The sequence below is a fragment of the Microcebus murinus genome, chromosome 10 (genome assembly GCF_040939455.1).
Source record: "Microcebus murinus isolate Inina chromosome 10, M.murinus_Inina_mat1.0, whole genome shotgun sequence".
NCBI classification, from domain to species: Eukaryota; Metazoa; Chordata; class Mammalia; order Primates; family Cheirogaleidae; genus Microcebus; species Microcebus murinus.
This window is the reverse complement of record NC_134113.1, coordinates 57411941-57428877: the sequence shown is the minus strand read 5'-3', so window position 1 is coordinate 57428877 and position 16937 is coordinate 57411941. Positions and strand designations below refer to the sequence as shown.

The 16937-nt window shown below is 49.8% G+C and overlaps 1 protein-coding gene across 4 annotated transcripts; it reads left to right on the top strand.

Annotated features, from left to right (window-relative positions):
• The first annotated feature begins 1124 nt into the window (after window positions 1-1124).
• On the top strand, window positions 1125-16819 carry ITGB7 (integrin subunit beta 7). Of its 4 annotated transcripts, XM_076007295.1 has the most exons (17): window positions 1171-1228; window positions 4081-4117; window positions 5181-5286; window positions 7032-7235; window positions 9329-9530; window positions 9619-9789; window positions 10448-10689; window positions 11076-11234; window positions 11542-11637; window positions 11801-11890; window positions 12908-13054; window positions 14256-14449; window positions 14740-14963; window positions 15200-15419; window positions 15571-15779; window positions 16091-16251; window positions 16490-16819. In XM_076007295.1, exons 4-17 carry the CDS (start codon window positions 7035-7037, stop codon window positions 16568-16570), a joined length of 2397 nt encoding a protein of 798 aa, XP_075863410.1. In that variant the 5' UTR covers window positions 1171-1228; window positions 4081-4117; window positions 5181-5286; window positions 7032-7034; the 3' UTR covers window positions 16571-16819. The 4 variants fall into 4 exon arrangements, with proteins under 4 accessions (XP_012618807.2, XP_075863410.1, XP_075863411.1 ...); XM_076007296.1 differs by lacking the exon at window positions 4081-4117 and having other exon boundaries at window positions 1176-1228; XM_076007297.1 differs by lacking the exon at window positions 5181-5286 and having other exon boundaries at window positions 1177-1228.
• The last annotated feature ends 118 nt before the right edge of the window (window positions 16820-16937 follow it).

Sequence of the window (16937 nt, the reverse complement as noted above, 5' to 3'; positions counted from 1 at the left end):
CTGCCTGGCCCTGTGCCCCTCTCGCCAAGTTTCTAGCTTCCTGGACCTTGAGTTTCTCAAAACCTCTCCACTTCTCACCCCCATTACTCCTCATGCCTACCGATTATCTTGTCAAGCCCTTAGTATGTGCCAGGTAACAATTGATATCAGTTGGCACATTTAATTCTTACAATTCTATGAGTCCCACTTGAAAGATGAGAAAACAGACACAGGAAGGGTTAAGTAACTTAGTTAAGATCCTTACTACTAGTAAGTGGTGGGGCCAGGATTTGAACTCTGGCAGCTTGGCTCCATGGCCTATGTAGTTAAGCACACTGTGGTGGGCACTGGGTTTTGTTTGTTTTTGTTTTTGAGACAGTTTTGCTTTGTTGCCCAGGCTAGAGTGAGTGCCGTGGCGTCAGCCTAGCTCACAGCAACCTCAAACTCCTGGGCTCAAGCGATCCTCCTGCCTCAGCCTCCTGAGTAGCTGGGACTACGGGCATGCGCCACCATGCCCAGCTCATTTTTTCTATATATATATTAGTTGGCCAATTAATTTCTTTCTATTTATAGTAGAGACAGGGTCTCGCTCTTGCTCAGCCTGGTTTTGAACTCAGCCTGGTTTTGAACTCCTGACCTTGAGTGATCCACCCTCCTCGGCCTCCCAGAGTGCTAGGATTACAGGCGTGAGCCACCGCTGCTGGCCAGCACTGGGTTTTCAAAATGAACAAGAGTCTCTTCTCACACACACACAAAAAGAGTCTCTAAATTCCCCATCTCTATAACACTTACTGCCGCCTTAGTCCTCTTATCATGTTCCTTCCTATATGAGGAGGTTCTGAGGTCGCCAGTTTTGGAGGCAGACAGACCTGGATTTAAATCCTGGACTAGCCACTCAGCAGCTGTGAGACCTCCAGCCAAGTTCTTTACTTGCTGCCTCTAAGCTTCACTGTCTACATCTGCAAAATTGGGGGATGGGGGACTCACACCCCTCTTAGGAGGTTGTTGTATGCTTTAATTGTAATGTGAAGTGTCCAGCACGCGACGGGCTCAATAAATGAACTTCTTCCAAATCTCTGCATCATCTACTTCCTTTGCCTATCTGCTGTACCTTCTCCTAGATCAGTCACCCCCACTACCCACAAGTCTCCCCCACACCGGGGCGTGTCACTTCCTCCTCTGCAGCCTCCCAGATCAGTACACAAAGGCTGCAACTGCCTCCAGAGGAAGGGCTGCTCTGCACGCACCTGTGAGTACCAGGGCACCAGCCCTCCTACCTCCTCTCCTTGCAAGCCTAATCCCTGCTGCTCCCAACCTCCTGGGAAGAAGGTTCTCGTCTGGACACCCAGGGTCTCTCTGGACTTGAGAAAGGCTCTGACTCCTTTCTACATTCCTAAGATCCCCTGTCCCCATTCTCTCCTCCAGTTTCACAACCCTTGCCTCTATGTCCCTGGAGGGAGGGAAAAGAGGTGGGGATGTATGAGTGCTGTCATTTGAGTGCCTGCCTGGCGTCAAGGTAGGGTTCTCCCAACATTATTATTCCCTGTTGCCTTGTCTGCTGCATGATGCTTTGCCTTTAGCTCAGACTTCTTTCTTGTCGCTACCTTGGCCACAGATGCACACCCCTGGGAGACTGTGGCCCAGCAGCTCGGTTTTGTTCCCTCTTTAAGACTGAGTGGGCAGCAGAGGGTTCTGCTTGACTTGGGAGGTGGATGGGTTGGGGATAGCCTCTGTTTCTCAGCTGTGGAGGGGGACAATAGGGTGTGTATTGGAGTCAGAATGGAGTCCAGAAAAATGGAACAAGCATTTGGTCTAGGGAGAGAAGGGAAGACTGAGGAAGATCCCCAAGGAAAGAGAAATGAGATGAGGCAGAGCCTATCAGCCTATCGGGGTTAGTGGGAAGAAGACACCATATTTGATGGTGATGGTGCCTGAGTTGGAAGGCAGGCAAGCGGCAAACAGGCCAAGAGGCCTGACTTGTCTCAGTCTCTGCTCTGCCTCTAGTGCCCTGGATGACCTTGGGCCACTCTCTGGTTAGGAACAGAGGGAAAAGGAAGTAAAATGAACTGTGCAGAAATGGAGAAGAGAAAAGCAGCAGAGAGATGTAATCAAAGTTTTGAATAGGAAGGAGCCAGAGGGACAGGGGGAGAGACAGAAAGAGAGAGAAAGAGACAGATAAGCAGGTGGCAGAGCATATGTCCCCAAGGAAGGGAGAAGAGGGAAGAATTAGGAAGAAGGGGAGGGGAAGGTTGTCCAGGGAGTCCCAGGGGTCCCCTCTATGGGGAGACGAATGGGCTTGAGGTCTCTGTGTGTGTCCTATCCTGGAAACCTGTGTGGCAGCAGGGGCCCCACCTGTGAGAGATGAGTCAGAACTGTGCTCTGCGCTGCAGCATCTCAGCCTCCCCGCCGACCGACCGACCGCAGGCACGCACAGCAAGCAGGGCTGAGGTTACAGGGAGGCTCCGCCCTGGGGCGGCCTCTGGGTGTGTGTGTGGGGGGATGTGGAGGCTCCTCCCTTATCTACCTCGCCTGAGGTCACAGGTGGTGGGCGGCAGGATGGGGGAGTCAACGACTTTGCACCCCACCCTTCCCCACACTCAGTGGAGAGCATCTGGACCTGAGCCTGGGCCCAGGCTGAGGAAGACACGGATGCTTCATGACAAGGAGTGCGCTGGCCTTTCTCATATACTGCTAAAGGGCATGTGAACTGGCACAGTCCCCAAGGAGCTTACGTTGGCAATACCTTCCAATATTACAAATAACACCACAATCTATTGATCCTGCACATCCCTCAGGAATTTATCCTACAGATTGATTCGCACACATGTAAAATGATAAATGCATGACATTTCATTGTAGCATTATTTGTTGTAGTGAATAATTAGAAACAATTTAAATGCCCATCATTAAGGGACTAATTATGTCTTCTTATTTTTTATTTGTTTTATTTATTTATTTATTTTGAGACAGGGTCTCGCTCTGTCACCCTGGGTAGAGTATAGTGGCATCATAGCTCACTGCAACCTCAAATTTCTGGGCTCAAGTGAGCCTCCTGCCTCTAGAGACAGGGTCTCACTCTTCCTCAGGCTGGTCTCAAACTCCTGACCTCAAGCAGTCCTCCCACCTCTGCCTCCAAAAGTGCTAGGATTGATTACAGGTGTCAGCCACACATGCCTGGCCAGGATGATTAACTAAGATATGATGCAATGGAAGTTTATATGGCTATAAAAATGAACAAGGAACTTCTTAATTTTCTAAATTAGAAAGATCTCTAAGAAAAGTAGTTAAAATAAAAAAGAAATAGGGTGTGGTTGGCTCACTCCTGTAATCCTAACACTTTGGGAGGCTGAGGTGGGAGGATTGCTTGAGGTCAGGAGTTCAAAATAAATAAATAAATAAAATAAAACTGTGTAAAATAGTGTGTATTCTAGCATTGATAGAATTCTACCATTTGAAAAGAATATTCATATTAATTTGTATGTATATGCATAAAGCAATCTCTAGAAAGATTATGAGAAAAAAGATAATACATGATATTTATTTAGGGTAGGTATGGAGACTGGGCTGTCTTGGATGGGAGATTTCTCACTATCTTATTTAACTTTCTGATTTTTTATGATAAAATAAGCAAAAATTTATCATTTGAATCATTTTAAGTGTATAATTTTGTGGCATTAAGTATCATTCACAATGTTGTTCAACCATTGTCACTGATATCAGAACTTTTCATCACCCCCAAAACAAATTGCTGATTAAACAGTCACTCCCCATTCCCCTTTCTTCCCTGATAACTTTGTTTTTATAGACTTTTCTAGTTTGGGTATGTCATATAAATGAAATCATACAATATGTAGTCTTTCATGACTGGTTTTGTTCACTTAGCATAATGTTTTCAAGGTTCATCCATGTTGTAGCATGTCTTAGTACTTCATTGCTTTTTATGGGCAAATAGCATTCCATTGTACGGCTATACCACATTTTGTTTATTTATTCATCAGCTGATGGACATTTGGGTTGTTTCTACCTTTAGCTATTGTAAATAGTGCTTCTATGAACATTTATATACAAGTTTCTGTTTGAACATCTGTTTTCAATTTTTAGGAGTATATACCTAGGAGTGGAATTGCCAGATCATACGGTAGGGTAATTCTATATTTAACTTATTGAGGAACCAAACTGTTTTCCACAGTGGTCGTACCATTTTACATTCCCACCAGTAGTGTATAAGGATCCCAATTTCTCCACATCCTCATCAACACTTGTTGTTTTTCTTTTTTTTTTATTGTAGCCATTCTAGTGGATATAAATATGTATTATCTCCTTCTGAGTTTTGATTTACATTTTCCTGATGACCAATGGTTTCAAGCATCTTTTTTGATGCTGGTTAGCCATTTGTCTGTTTTCTTTGGAGAATTGTATATTTTAATCTTTTGCTCATTTTTTAATTGGGTTGTTTGTCCTTTTGTTGTTGAATTGTAAGAGTTCTTTATATATTATGGATACTCATCAGATATATGATCTGCAAATATTTTCTCCCATTCTGTGAGTTGTCTTTTCATTCTTTTTTGTTTGTTTGTTTGTTTTTTGAGACAGAGTCTCGCTTTGTTACCCAGGCTAGAGTGAGTGCCGTGATCATCAGCCTAGCTCACAGCAACCTCAAACTCCTGGGCTCAAGCGATCCTCCTGCCTCAGCCTCCCAAGTAGCTGGGACTACAGGCATGCGCCACCATACCCGGCTAATTTTTTTCTATATATATTAGTTGGCCAATTAATTTCTTTCTATTTATGGTAGAGACGGGGTCTCACTCTTGCTCAGGCTGGTTTCGAACTCCTGACCTCGAGCAATCCGCCCGCCTCGGCCTCCCAGAGAGCTAGGATTACAGGCGTGAGCTACGGCGCCCGGCCTTTTCACTCTTTTTATAGTGTCCTTTGATGCACAAAATTTAAAATTTTGAAGTCCAATTTATCTATTTTTTCTTTTATTATACTTCTTTTCACATATATACATTTTTTCAATTTGACCTATTTTTTTGTTGTTGTTGCTTTTGTTTTGGTTTTATAGCTAAGAATCCATTGCCAAGTACAAGATTAGGAACATTTACCCCTATATTTTCTCCTAAGAGTTTACAGTTTTAGCAGTTATATGTAGGTCTTTGATCCATTTTCAGTTATTTTTATTTTATTTTATTTTTTTGAGACAGAATCTCACTCTGTTGCCTGGCGAGAGTGCCCTAGTTCACAGCAACCTCAAACTTCTGGACTCAAGCAATCCTACTGCCTCAACCTCCCAAGTAGCTGGGACTACAGGTACATGCCATTGTGCCCAGCTAATTTTTTATATTTTTAGTAGAGATGGGGGATCTCATTCTTGCTCAGGCTGGTCTTGAACTCCTGGCCTCAAGCGATCCTCCTGTCTCAGCCTCCCAGAGTGCTAGGATTACAGGTGTGAACCACTACACCTGGCCCTTTCAGTTTATCTTTGTATATATTGTGAGGTAGGGGTCCAGCTTCATTCTTTTGCATGTGGATATTCAGTATTCCCCACAACATTTCTTGAAGACTGTTCTTTTCCCATTGAATGGTTTGGCACTATTGTTGAAAATCAGTTGACTACAGATGGATGTTTATTTCTCAATTCTATTCCATTGATCTATATATCTATCCTTATGTCAGTACCCCACTGTCTTGATTATTGTAGCTTTGTAGTAAGTTTTGACATTGGGAAGTGGGAGTCCTCCAACTTTGTTCTTTTTCAAGATTGTTTTGGCTATTTGGGGTGCCATGCAATTTCATATGAATTTTAGGAACAGCTGTTCTATTTCTGCAAAAAATGCCATTGGGATTTAATTTTTTGACTTTTGAAGCACAGTAATGGATTATCTATTCAATTTTTAAATTAATAAGTTATTTTATTTTGTTTTTTCGAGACAGGGTCTTGCTCGGTCACCAGGGCTAGAGTGAAGTGGTGTCAAATAAGTTTTTTAAAATTAGGAATTTGCCTGGTCTTCCTGGAGATCATTCCAGGAATTACCCTGCCTCCACCCCAGATTGCTTTCTCCAAATCTAGATTCCCTTTGTGCAAAGTACAGGAAAAAGAAAATCTTTACTAGCACTGGCCTTCCTTCCTCCCTTATCCCAGACCTGTAGAGAGTTCTTCCTGTGGGCTAATGTTCATTCCTCTTGCTACCATGTCAAACAAGTAGAATTACCCTTCCTGGACTCTTTCACACACTCCCTCATCTGCTCCAGCCTTCCTTCCTCTCATTCCCACTCACTGGCCCTCTTCCCTCATTTAGAATCCAGGATCATGAAGACTGCAATACCTATCAGATTATTTATTGCAATTCCCTTACTTTACAGATATGCAAACTAAGGCCCAAAGAGAAAGTCTGACTTGTCACACAGCCAGTGAGTGACTATGGCAGGACCAGAATCCAGGCTGTTTCCTGTTTGGTTCTCTCACCACTACAGCTTGGAAACTTGGTGAATAGACCTGGGTGTAGACCTCAGTCACTCCAGGACCAGCCCCCAGACCCTTTGTCAGGCCGTTTTGCTCACCCTGGCCACATGAGATCTGCACACAGGAAGGACAGGTCTTCTTGAGGCCCACACCCCAGCCTGGTACCTGCCCCTTCCCACTCTTTTGAAGAAATTGCTGAATTCACAGAAGTGAAACTATGAGGGGAGATAAAGAATTGGGATAGAGGGCCAGGCATGGTGGCTCACACCTGCAATCCTAGCACTCTGGGAGGCCAAGGTAGGAGGATCTTTTGAGCTCAGGAGTTCAAGAGCAGCCAGAGCAAGAGTGAGTAGCCCCAGTTACTCTGGAGGCTAAGGCAGGAGGATCACTAGAGCCCAGGAGTTTGAGGTTGCAGTGAGCCATGATGACACCACTGCGCTCTAGCCCAGGCGACAAAGCAAGACTCAGTCTCAAAAAAAGAAAAAAGTTGTGGTAGAGTTTTTAGAGTGGCAACCACAAGGTAAGTTTAGATGACTGAGAGCTTGGGGTCTTTCCTGAGGACCCACATGTCCTCTTTTATATCCTATTACAGGCCATGGTGGCTTTGTCAATGGTCCTTGTTTTCCTGCTGGCCCTGAGCAGTGGTGAGAGTGAGTTGGATGCCAAGATCCCATCTCCAGGGGAGGCTACAGAATGGAGGGATCCTGACCTGTCTCTTCTGGGGTCCTGCCAGCCAGCCCCTTCCTGCCAGAAGTGCATCCTCTCACACCCCAGCTGTGCATGGTGCAAGCAACTGGTAAAGATGGCCCTGTGGCCTTTGAACCATATGTATGTGTATGTGCAGCCTAGATGTATGTGTGTGATTGTGTGGGCACATGTGTGATTTTCTGAGTATATTCCATAGTCTCATGCGTGACTGAGTTTGTGCACATGGGACTCCTATGTGTGATTATGTGTGTGTGTCACATGCATGCAAGTTTCCTGTGCATGTATGATTATGTCTGTATCTGTTTGTATATAAATGCAGAGGACTTATGACCATAAATTGAGAAGAAGTATATGCTTGTGGAAATTCATGCTTGTGTATAGGTAGAGGGAACTGTTGTGCATGTATGAACTGCCATAACAGAATACCATAGACTGGGTGGCTTAAGCAACAAGAATTTCTTTCTCATAATTCTGGGGGCTGGGAAGTCCAAGATCAAAATACTGGCTGAGCCGGGCGCAGTGGCTCACGCCTGTAATCCTAGCTCTTGGGAGGCCGAGGCGGGTGGATTGCTCAAGGTCAGGAGTTCAAAACCAGCCTGAGCAAGAGCAAGACCCCATCTCTACTATAAATAGAAAGAAATTAATTGGCCAACTGATATATATATATATAAAAAAATTAGCCGGGCATGGTGGCACATGCCTGTAGTCCCAGCTACTCGGGAGGCTGAGGCAGAAGGATCGCTCGAACCCAGGAGTTTGAGGTTGCTGTGAGCTAAGCTGACGCCATGGCACTCATTCTAGCCTGGACAACAAAGCGAGACTCTGTCTCAAAAAAAAAAAAAAAAAAAAAAATACTGGCTGATTTGGTTTTCTGGTGTGAGGGCTCTCTTCCTGGATCACAGACAGGCCACCTTCTTGCTGTGTCCTCACATAGTGGAGAAAGAGAGAGAGAACAAACTCTCTGCTGCCTCTGCTTGTAGGGGCACTAATTCCATTATGAGGGCTCTACCTTTGTGACCTCATCTAAACTTAATTACCTCCCAAGGACCCATCCCCAAATACTATCACATTGAGGGTTAGGGCTTCAATATAAGAATTTGTTGGTGGTGGTGGGGGGACAGAGCTCGGTTCACAGCAGAAAGTGTGTGATTGGGTTTCTGAGTCTGTGTTTGAGATGAGGGTATTATGTTCCCGAGAGTGTAACAGCCTGTGACTGGACAGGTAGAAGGGAAGGAGTTGGAAACCTGTGGGCTTGAAGGGGTACTGGGAAGGCTTGAGCTATCTAAGTTGCCAAGAAGGATGCTGGGGTGTAGTCACCTCCCTGGCTGTTGTTTGTTTATGCTTTAAAGAGACAGGCCTCACAGAATGGCAGAGCATAAGGGGTGCCTGAGCCGGAGGTGGGCAGAGCTGTCTCTCTTACAAGAAGATGGAGAGTTAGATCAGCACAGGCTGGGAGATAAGAGCTGAGGGCAAACTCAGGCAAAAGCAGAGCTACTGATGCTGACAGGGCCAGGAGAAAGGCACCGGTGAATGTGGGAGGACAGGAAGGGCAGACTCCAAATCTGGGGTAGGTGAGAGGCAGAGGTGCAAGTCTGGAGCTGGGGAGCTGGGCCTGTTGGGACAGTTGGGTCTGTGTCTGCCTCCTCCAATCCCCAGATTAGGGGCTGGCACCCTGGTCAGCTGACAAGCAGCTATAACCATTTCCTTCCCCTGTGGTCAGGTTACTAGACAGTTAGGGGTAAGGTGTCATCTCCTTTTTGTTCCTATCCTTTTCCTTCCCAGAAACTGTGGGTCTTAGTCCGACCCCCTTCACATTTTAGTCTGAGCACGCAGGGGAGGTTGGATCAGGAGGCTAGGCTCCCCCACTTTTTTGTGGTAGTGAGGTCCCTGACATCTCAACAGGAAGTCTGTGGCTCTAGGGGAAGAAGGGTGGGTGGCTGGGGAAAAGGGGAGTTGAGATAAGGGGAGGGAAGGAGGGACTTCTATATGAAGTCGGGGCTCTGACAAGGAAGAAAGGACATAGTTCAAGGGTAGCCTGCTGAGGAGGGCAAGGAATCAGAAGGGCTCAGGGGATTGATCTGGGGTGGGGGGATTGGAGGTGGCCAGGTTCGCAGGGTGGTTGTGGGAGCGGAGCTGGGGGGCCCGTGACCGGGTCCCGACGCGCCTCCCCTTGCGGAGCAGAACTTCACGGCGTCGGGGGAGGCGGAGGCGCGGCGCTGCGCACGGCGAGAGGAGCTGCTGGCTCGCGGCTGCCCGCCGGAGGAGCTGGAGGAGCCCCGCGGCCGGCAGGAGGTGCTGCAGGACGAGCCGCTCCGCCAGGGTGCCCGTGGCGAGGGGGCCACCCAGCTGGCGCCGCAGCGGGTCCGGGTCACGCTGCGGCCGGGTGAGTTAGGGGAGGCGAGCGCGGGACAGAGGTCTAGATTGGGATTCAAAAGCGCTTCGCTTACCAGTGCCCGACACCCACCCGCCAGGGGAGCCCCAGCAGCTCCGGGTCCGCTTCCTCCGTGCCGCGGGATACCCAGTGGACCTGTACTACCTTATGGACCTGAGCTACTCCATGAAGGATGACCTTGAACGCGTGCGCCAGCTCGGGCACGCCCTGCTGGTCCGGCTGCAGGAGGTCACTCATTCCGTGCGCATTGGTGAGAGGAGCGCTGCCCCCAACCCTGTCAGCCTTTGCCTGTGCCTCTAACTTCAGCCACCGCCTTAGCCGCTGCTAACCCCGGCCTCACAAAGGCCCCACCTGTCCTCTCCCAGTTGTTAACAGACCTGGCCAGGCCACAGGCTCGTGCACCTCTCCCTACAGACACTCATCTTCTAGGTCAGAGCTGGAGGAGGTCTGAGTCTGGAGAGACCATTCAGATATATTCCCAGGGTCAGACAGCTGTCCTACACCTGCCAACCTGGAAACTGTCCTGATGCCAGTGTCTCTTGGGCAAGGCCTAGATGCCACACACAGTCCCTGGCTCCGAATTCTGTGCCATCTCTCCTCATTTCACCATCACTCCCTTTGCCTCAGGCTGCTGCTACACCCTGACCTTCTTCCTCTGCCCTCAGGAAGCCCCTGTCTGTGACCCCCTTGTGCCCTCCTCTTAATGACCCCCCCCACTTCCCTAAGCCTGTAGCCTCAACCCTTGCCCTTACCAGTTACTGGGTCCCTGCCTTATGGGCACACCCTCTCCCATCACGTCCTCCGTGATCATACTCCCCACTTCCCACGGAGTCCTCTGCAGTGACCCCAACAGCGTCCTGCTGCTGCCCAGTGGCTTCTGGCACAGCTTTCATCCTCCCCTCTCCCAGGTTTTGGTTCTTTTGTCGATAAAACAGTGCTGCCCTTTGTGAGCACGGTGCCCTCCAAGCTGCGCCACCCCTGCCCCAGCCGGGTGGAGCGCTGCCAGTCGCCCTTCAGCTTTCACCACGTGCTGTCCCTGACCGGGGATGCCCAGGCCTTTGAGCGGGAGGTGGGGCGCCAGAGTGTGTCTGGCAACCTGGACTCACCTGAAGGTGGCTTCGATGCCATTCTGCAGGCTGCACTCTGCCAGGTGAGGAGGTGGGTCTGGGATCTGAGCCTGAAGGACTGTCTGGGAACAGGACTCCCTACTCTGGTTGTGCAGTGCACAGTGCTAGGGGGTGCCATTCATACCGTAGTCAGTGTAGTTTGTGTATTTATTTTAACAATTATTTGGTGGACTAGAGTAAAATACCTTGAGGAAGATGTATATTTTTCCAATTCACAAAAAGGCCTCCCTCCACCAGCAGTGGCCTTGGTTTGGGGGCTGGGGAGAGCAAGGAGAAGCAAGGAGCTAGAGGCAAGGGGACAGATAAACTGATTCAGAGTGGGCTGGCCGAATCCTTGGCTCATAGAGCTGGGGTGGCTCAAGGGCTATTCCCTGGTGTACAGCCTGCCCCCTGCCCCCATTCACCCCAGGAGCAGATTGGCTGGAGAAATGTGTCCCGGCTGCTGGTGTTCACTTCAGATGACACATTCCACACAGCGGGGGATGGGAAGTTGGGTGGCATTTTTATGCCCAGTGATGGACACTGCCACTTGGACAGCAATGGCCTCTACAGTCGCAGCCCAGAGTTTGTGAGTTCCCCCCGCCCCTCCCCATCTAAGCCATCCCTCCTGTCCTTCAAGGACCCGTACCCCTCACTGGTGACCACCCTGTTGATAGCTTGCCGTCTTCTCCAGTAGTTCTTCCTCCCCATGTCCTTCCAGCTGTTCAGACAGGAAACCTGTGTCACTCCACTTCCTACTTCATCCCTACTCCTTATCAAGCCTCCAGGGCTCCTCCAGAGTGTGGCACCTGATTCCTGGATTCCCTGGGTGGAAGGACCTTGCATGTTGTGGGGGAAACCTGTGGTGTTCACCTTGTTCCTGCTCCCTCCCCCAGGACTACCCGTCTGTGGGTCAGGTAGCCCAGGCCCTCTCTGCAGCAAACATCCAACCCATCTTTGCCGTTACCAGTGCCACACTGCCTGTCTACCAGGTGAGAGCCAGCTACATGTCAGACTCTCTAGTTCCAGACCAGCCTTTCTATATTCCCCTAAAGATCCATTCTCCGCCCCCCATAGACCTTCCCTTCCAGACCCCCAGGAGCCCATTTTCCTAGAGTTGTGACCCACCATTTCCCTCAACTCCCCATAACTCAGGAGCTGAGTAAGCTGATTCCTAAGTCTGCAGTGGGGGAGCTGAGCGAGGACTCCAGCAATGTGGTACAGCTCATCATGGACGCTTACAATGTGAGGGGCCCGGGTGGGGAAACGGTGGCGAGGGTGGGCACTGGGGAGAGGTGGAAGGGGACCCTCAGGTGGAGTGGCAGAGCTAAGGAATGAGCTGTGGTCTCACATCCCACAGCTCCTACCTAAAGTTTGCATGTGGCTGTCATTAATACTTTACTCAGTCTCACATTCACAAATCTTAAGTGTCTGCCACGTGCAGAGCCTGGAGCCCTGCTTTGAGCAAGAAAGGAAAGTTATATTCATTGAGATTTTATTTCATGCCAAACATTGTCCTAGGTGCACAAACTGTTTGCTACCTCATTTTACCCCAACAGAACCCCTGCTTCCTAACTTTTATCCTATTTACAGATGAGGAAACAGATAAAAGGGACTAAGTGACTTGCCCGAGGTCACACAGATAACAAATGGAAAGGCTGGCATCTGTCCGTCTGTACATAAAGAATGTGAGATCTGGAGGCTGCCTTTGTTAAGTTTATAAACCATTCAGAGATATTCTTCACAAGAACCACAGAATTGCACAGGCAGAAGGAACCACAAACATTCTTAAGTGTTTTCTGGGTTTAGGTGTTATCTCTGCAACTGGACTGTAAGCTTCTTGATGATAGGGACCACATCCTAAATCCATGGCAAGGAAATCTGAGACCGCATCAAATTTCCCAGGACACTTAGTGTGATGAATCTGTCCTTTAGATCTTGCATGCATCCAGGTTATGTGTCCTGATTTGGCGTTTAACAAACACAGTCACTGCACATTTACAGCACCTGGCCAGCCCTTGACCCCCAGCAGCCCTCACTGGCAGCTACCTTGAAATGCTGTTTTAGAGGCCTTTGGAACCAGGGTGCTCCACTCAGCCTTCTCACACGCCCTTGCTCCAGAAATGCCTCCTGACCAGGCAGCATGGAAGGAGCCCCAGGTGGCAGAGGGCAGGGTGCTGGCAGAATGGGAATGGCTGGAGAGGGCAGAGGTAGGGTTGGGTCCTGCCTTCACATGGTTACCCACGCCCTTTCTTCCCACAGAGCCTGTCATCCACTGTGACCCTCGAACACTCTTCACTCCCTCCTGGGGTCCACATCTCTTACAGATCCCAGTGTGGGGGTCTTGAGAAAAGGGAGGGTGAGGCTGAGGATCGGGGACAGTGCAGCCATGTCCAAGTCAACCAGACGGTGAGAGCTCTCCAGGATAGGCAGAAGGAAGTGGGGGGTGGGCGTGGAAAACTGAAGCAGGCAGGAAAAGACAGGGGCCGGCACTGAAAACAACGTGGTAGCGTGGGGTAGTCCTTCATCCGTCCTTTCTGAGAAGGCTTAATGAGCAGCTTCCTCAGGCAAGTTTCTGGGAGATGGGTGTTATGATCCTATCCTTTAATTGATTTATTTTTAAAATTTTAAAATATTAAGGGGGTAGAAATGTTTTTGGTTACATAGATTGCTTTTGTAATGCTTGAGTAATGGTTATAGTTGTGCCCATCATCCAAATAGTGTTCATTGTACTCGTTAGGTAGGTTTCTGCCCCTCTTCTTATCCCCGTTTCCCCCTGCTTGATTTCCACTGAGTTTTACTTCCCTTTGTGCACATGTGCTCACTGGTTAGTTCCAATTTAATAATGAGTACATGTGGTGTTTGATTTAATTTTTTTTAAATTTATTTTGTTTTTTGAGACAGAGTCTCAACTCTGTTACCCCAGCTAGAGTGCCGTGGCGTCAGCCTAGCTCACAGCAACCTCAAACTCCTGGGCTCAAGTGATCCTCCTGCCTCAGCCTCCTGAGTAGCTGGGACTACAGGCATGTACCACCATGCCCGGCTAATTTTTTCTATATATGTTTAGTTGTCCAATTAATTTCTTTCTATTTTTAGTAGAGACGGGGTCTTGCCCTTGCTCAGGCTGGTCTCAAACTCCTGAGCTCAAATGATCCACCCGCCTCGGCCTCCCAGAGTGCTAGGATTACAGGCATGAGCCACTGTGCCCGGCCTGATTTAATTTTTGTTTTTTTAGAGACAGGGTCTCGCTCTGTTGCTGAGTCTAGAGTACAGTGGCATTATCATAGCTCACGGTAGCATCGAACTTCTGGGCTCAAGTGATCCTTCCGCCTCAGCCTCTATAGTAGCTGGGGCTACAGGTGTGTGCCACCACACCTAATTTTAAAATATTTTGTATTCCTCTTGTTGCTTCTTACCTGGAGTAGCAAAAAAACAAACAAACAAAAAAAAATATTTTGTAGAAATGGGGTCTAGCTATGTTGCCCAGGCTGAGTTTGCCAGCATGAGCTACTGTGCCTGGCCTATCCCTTAATTTACTAAAGGGTAGGGATTGGGATGATCAGTGGGCTGGGGTGTGCACATGTGTATAATCTGCCCACACTGTCCTCAGGTGAATTTCTGGGTTACTTTCCAAGCTACCCACTGCCTCCCAGAGCCCCATCTCCTGAGGCTCCGGGCCCTTGGCTTCTCTGAGGAACTGACTGTGGAGTTGCATACACTGTGTGGCTGTAACTGCAGTGACAGCCAGCCTCAGGCTCCCCACTGCAGTCATGGCCAGGGACACCTACAGTGTGGGGTGTGCAGGTGAGGGCCCCCTCTTCCTTTCACCCAGCTGGCTCCCCACAAATGACCAACCCTGTATTCCTCCTCCGTCACTTTCCACCCTCCCACTGGAGTCTCCTAGACATCCTAAGCCCTCCCCTTGAAGGGAACTCTCACTCTTCCACTCTGCTTCACTGCACTCTGGCACCCCTCACTCTGGCCACTCGTCTCTAACTCTTCGAGAACATGGGTTTAGAGGAACCTGGGAGAGACAGGTCAGGGATGGTCAAACTCCTGGACCCACTTCTCTCTCCTCTGCCTTTCCCTCCCAGCTGTGCCGCCGGCCGCCTGGGCCGGCTCTGTGAGTGCTCTGAGGCTGAGCTGTCCTCCCCGGATCTGGAATCTGGGTGCCGGGCCCCCAATGGAACAGGGCCCCTGTGCAGTGGAAAGGGACGGTGCCAGTGCGGACGCTGCAGCTGCAGTGGACAGAGCTCCGGGCGTCTGTGCGAGTGTGATGATGCCGGCTGTGAGCGACACGAGGGCATTCTCTGTGGAGGTACCTGGAGACTTTGGGAAGGAGGGCAGGGTCTGAGGGTCCCTCCCAAGGCAATTAGGCTCTGGGAGCTTCATGACACTGAGGGCACATGTCAAAGATTCTGGTATAATGAGTTAGGTTAGAGCATGTGTCTGGTACACTTGAAATGGGCTGAATACATGGGCCTGTGGGGGCATGTGATGGCCAATTGTGTGTGGGGATTTATGGTTGTCACCCTGTACATGGCTCTGCCCCAGGCTTCGGCCGCTGCCAATGTGGAGTATGTTACTGTCATGCCAACCGCACGGGCAGAGCATGTGAGTGCAGCGGGGACATAGACAGCTGTGTCAGTCCCGAAGGAGGGCTCTGCAGTGGGCACGGACAATGCAAATGCAACCGCTGCCAGTGCTTCGACGGCTACTATGGTGCTCTGTGCGACCAGTGCCCAGGCTGTAAGACGCCATGCGAGAGACACAGGTGAGGCCTCAGGTCTTGCATCTCAGGAGCAGGGGCACGGTGGGGCTTGAGGAGCTACTCCTGTCTGCCTGCTCTCTTTCTTGCTTGTGCTGTGGGTGGGGGCTAGTGGGTGACAACCACTCAGCTGGTAACATTGGCATCTACCACACAGGGACTGTGCAGAGTGTGGGGCCTTTGGGACTGGCCCACTGGCCACCAACTGCAGCACAGCTTGTGCCCATGCCAACGTGACCCTGGATTTGGCCCCTATCTTGGATGATGGCTGGTGCAAAGACAGGACTCTGGACAATCAGCTGTTCTTCTTCTTGGTGGAGGATGAGGCTGGAGGCAGGGTCACACTGAGAGTGAGACCCCAAGAGAGTAAGTAGGTGGAGATGCCAAGTGGAGCCCTGGAAGTTTGATGGGCAGGGCCTAAAACTCTGGGGACGTGCAGGTGAAGATAATGGGAAACCAGACTGGGGGCTGAAGCAGAATTCTGAATTCAGGGCAGGGGCAGAGGTGATGGACCAAGCAGACAAGACTAAGGTCCCGGGCAATGATGATAACCTTGGATCCTACTGGGTTCCCTTTGCTGCCAGTGAGAGGGTTGGAGAGGCTGGACACTGTGAGCAACTGTTTATCTGTCCCTATGCCCCAGCCCCCAGAAGTCTGTGTCCTGTTCTCCCCTATAGAAGGAGCAGACCACAGCCAAGCCATTGTGCTGGGTTGCATAGGGGGTATCGTGGCAGTGGGACTGGGGCTGGTCCTGGCTTACCGGCTCTCAGTGGAAATATATGACCGTCGGGAATACAGACGCTTTGAGAAGGAGCAGCAGCAACTCAACTGGAAGCAGGTAAGGAGACTGCCTCTTGCCCCACCCTGCGGGGCTGTCCTTGTTTGCCTTCCTTGGTTGGGCCCCTTTTTGCTCCCTGCTTCCTCACCTGAGCTCAGCCCTGACTCCTCTCACCCCTCTGCTGACTTCCACTGGCTCCTAGGATCCTGCTCAAGTTGTAGGCTAGCCACTTAGGACTAGATGAAGGGGACAGGGAATCCTGGGATTTTCCCTCACAATTTGCAACGTCTTTCCCCAGGACAACAATCCTCTCTACAAAAGTGCCATCACGACCACCATCAATCCCTGCTTTCAAGATGCAGACCGTCCTGCTCTCTGAGAGACTCTCAGCCTGGACTCTTCAGGACCAGCACTGTCCAGGAAGGACAGTGGGAACTGGGGGTGGCTGTCAGGCAAGAGGCTGGAAAGGCACTAAACCACCGCAGAGGCAGAGGAATGGTCACCACCCTACTTCATTTTCAGAGTGACACCCAAGAGGGCTGCTTCCTGCTGCTGCAACCTTGCCTCCCTACCTCACAAGGAGGGTTACCCCACACAAGCACACAATAAAGTCTTACCTGAGACCACAGCTGTCACTTGGCATTACCTCACCAAGGCCAATGCAGATTGTTTAGCCTGGGGCTCAGGAAAGGTCACATCCACTCTCCTTTTGCCACCTGAGGGCAGGGCAACTTGAACGTGCAGGG

Excerpts from the sequence above, each read along its gene's own strand:
- ITGB7 (XM_012763353.3), top strand. The coding sequence starts at position 7,035 with ATGGTGGCTTTGTCAATGGTCCTTGTTTTCCTGCTGGCCCTGAGCAGT. Across the intron at positions 9,531-9,618 it reads CCGGGTCACGCTGCGGCCGG|GGGAGCCCCAGCAGCTCCGG; the intron begins GTGAGTTAGGGG and ends CCCACCCGCCAG. Across the intron at positions 11,891-12,907 it reads TCATCATGGACGCTTACAAT|AGCCTGTCATCCACTGTGAC; the intron begins GTGAGGGGCCCG and ends TTCTTCCCACAG.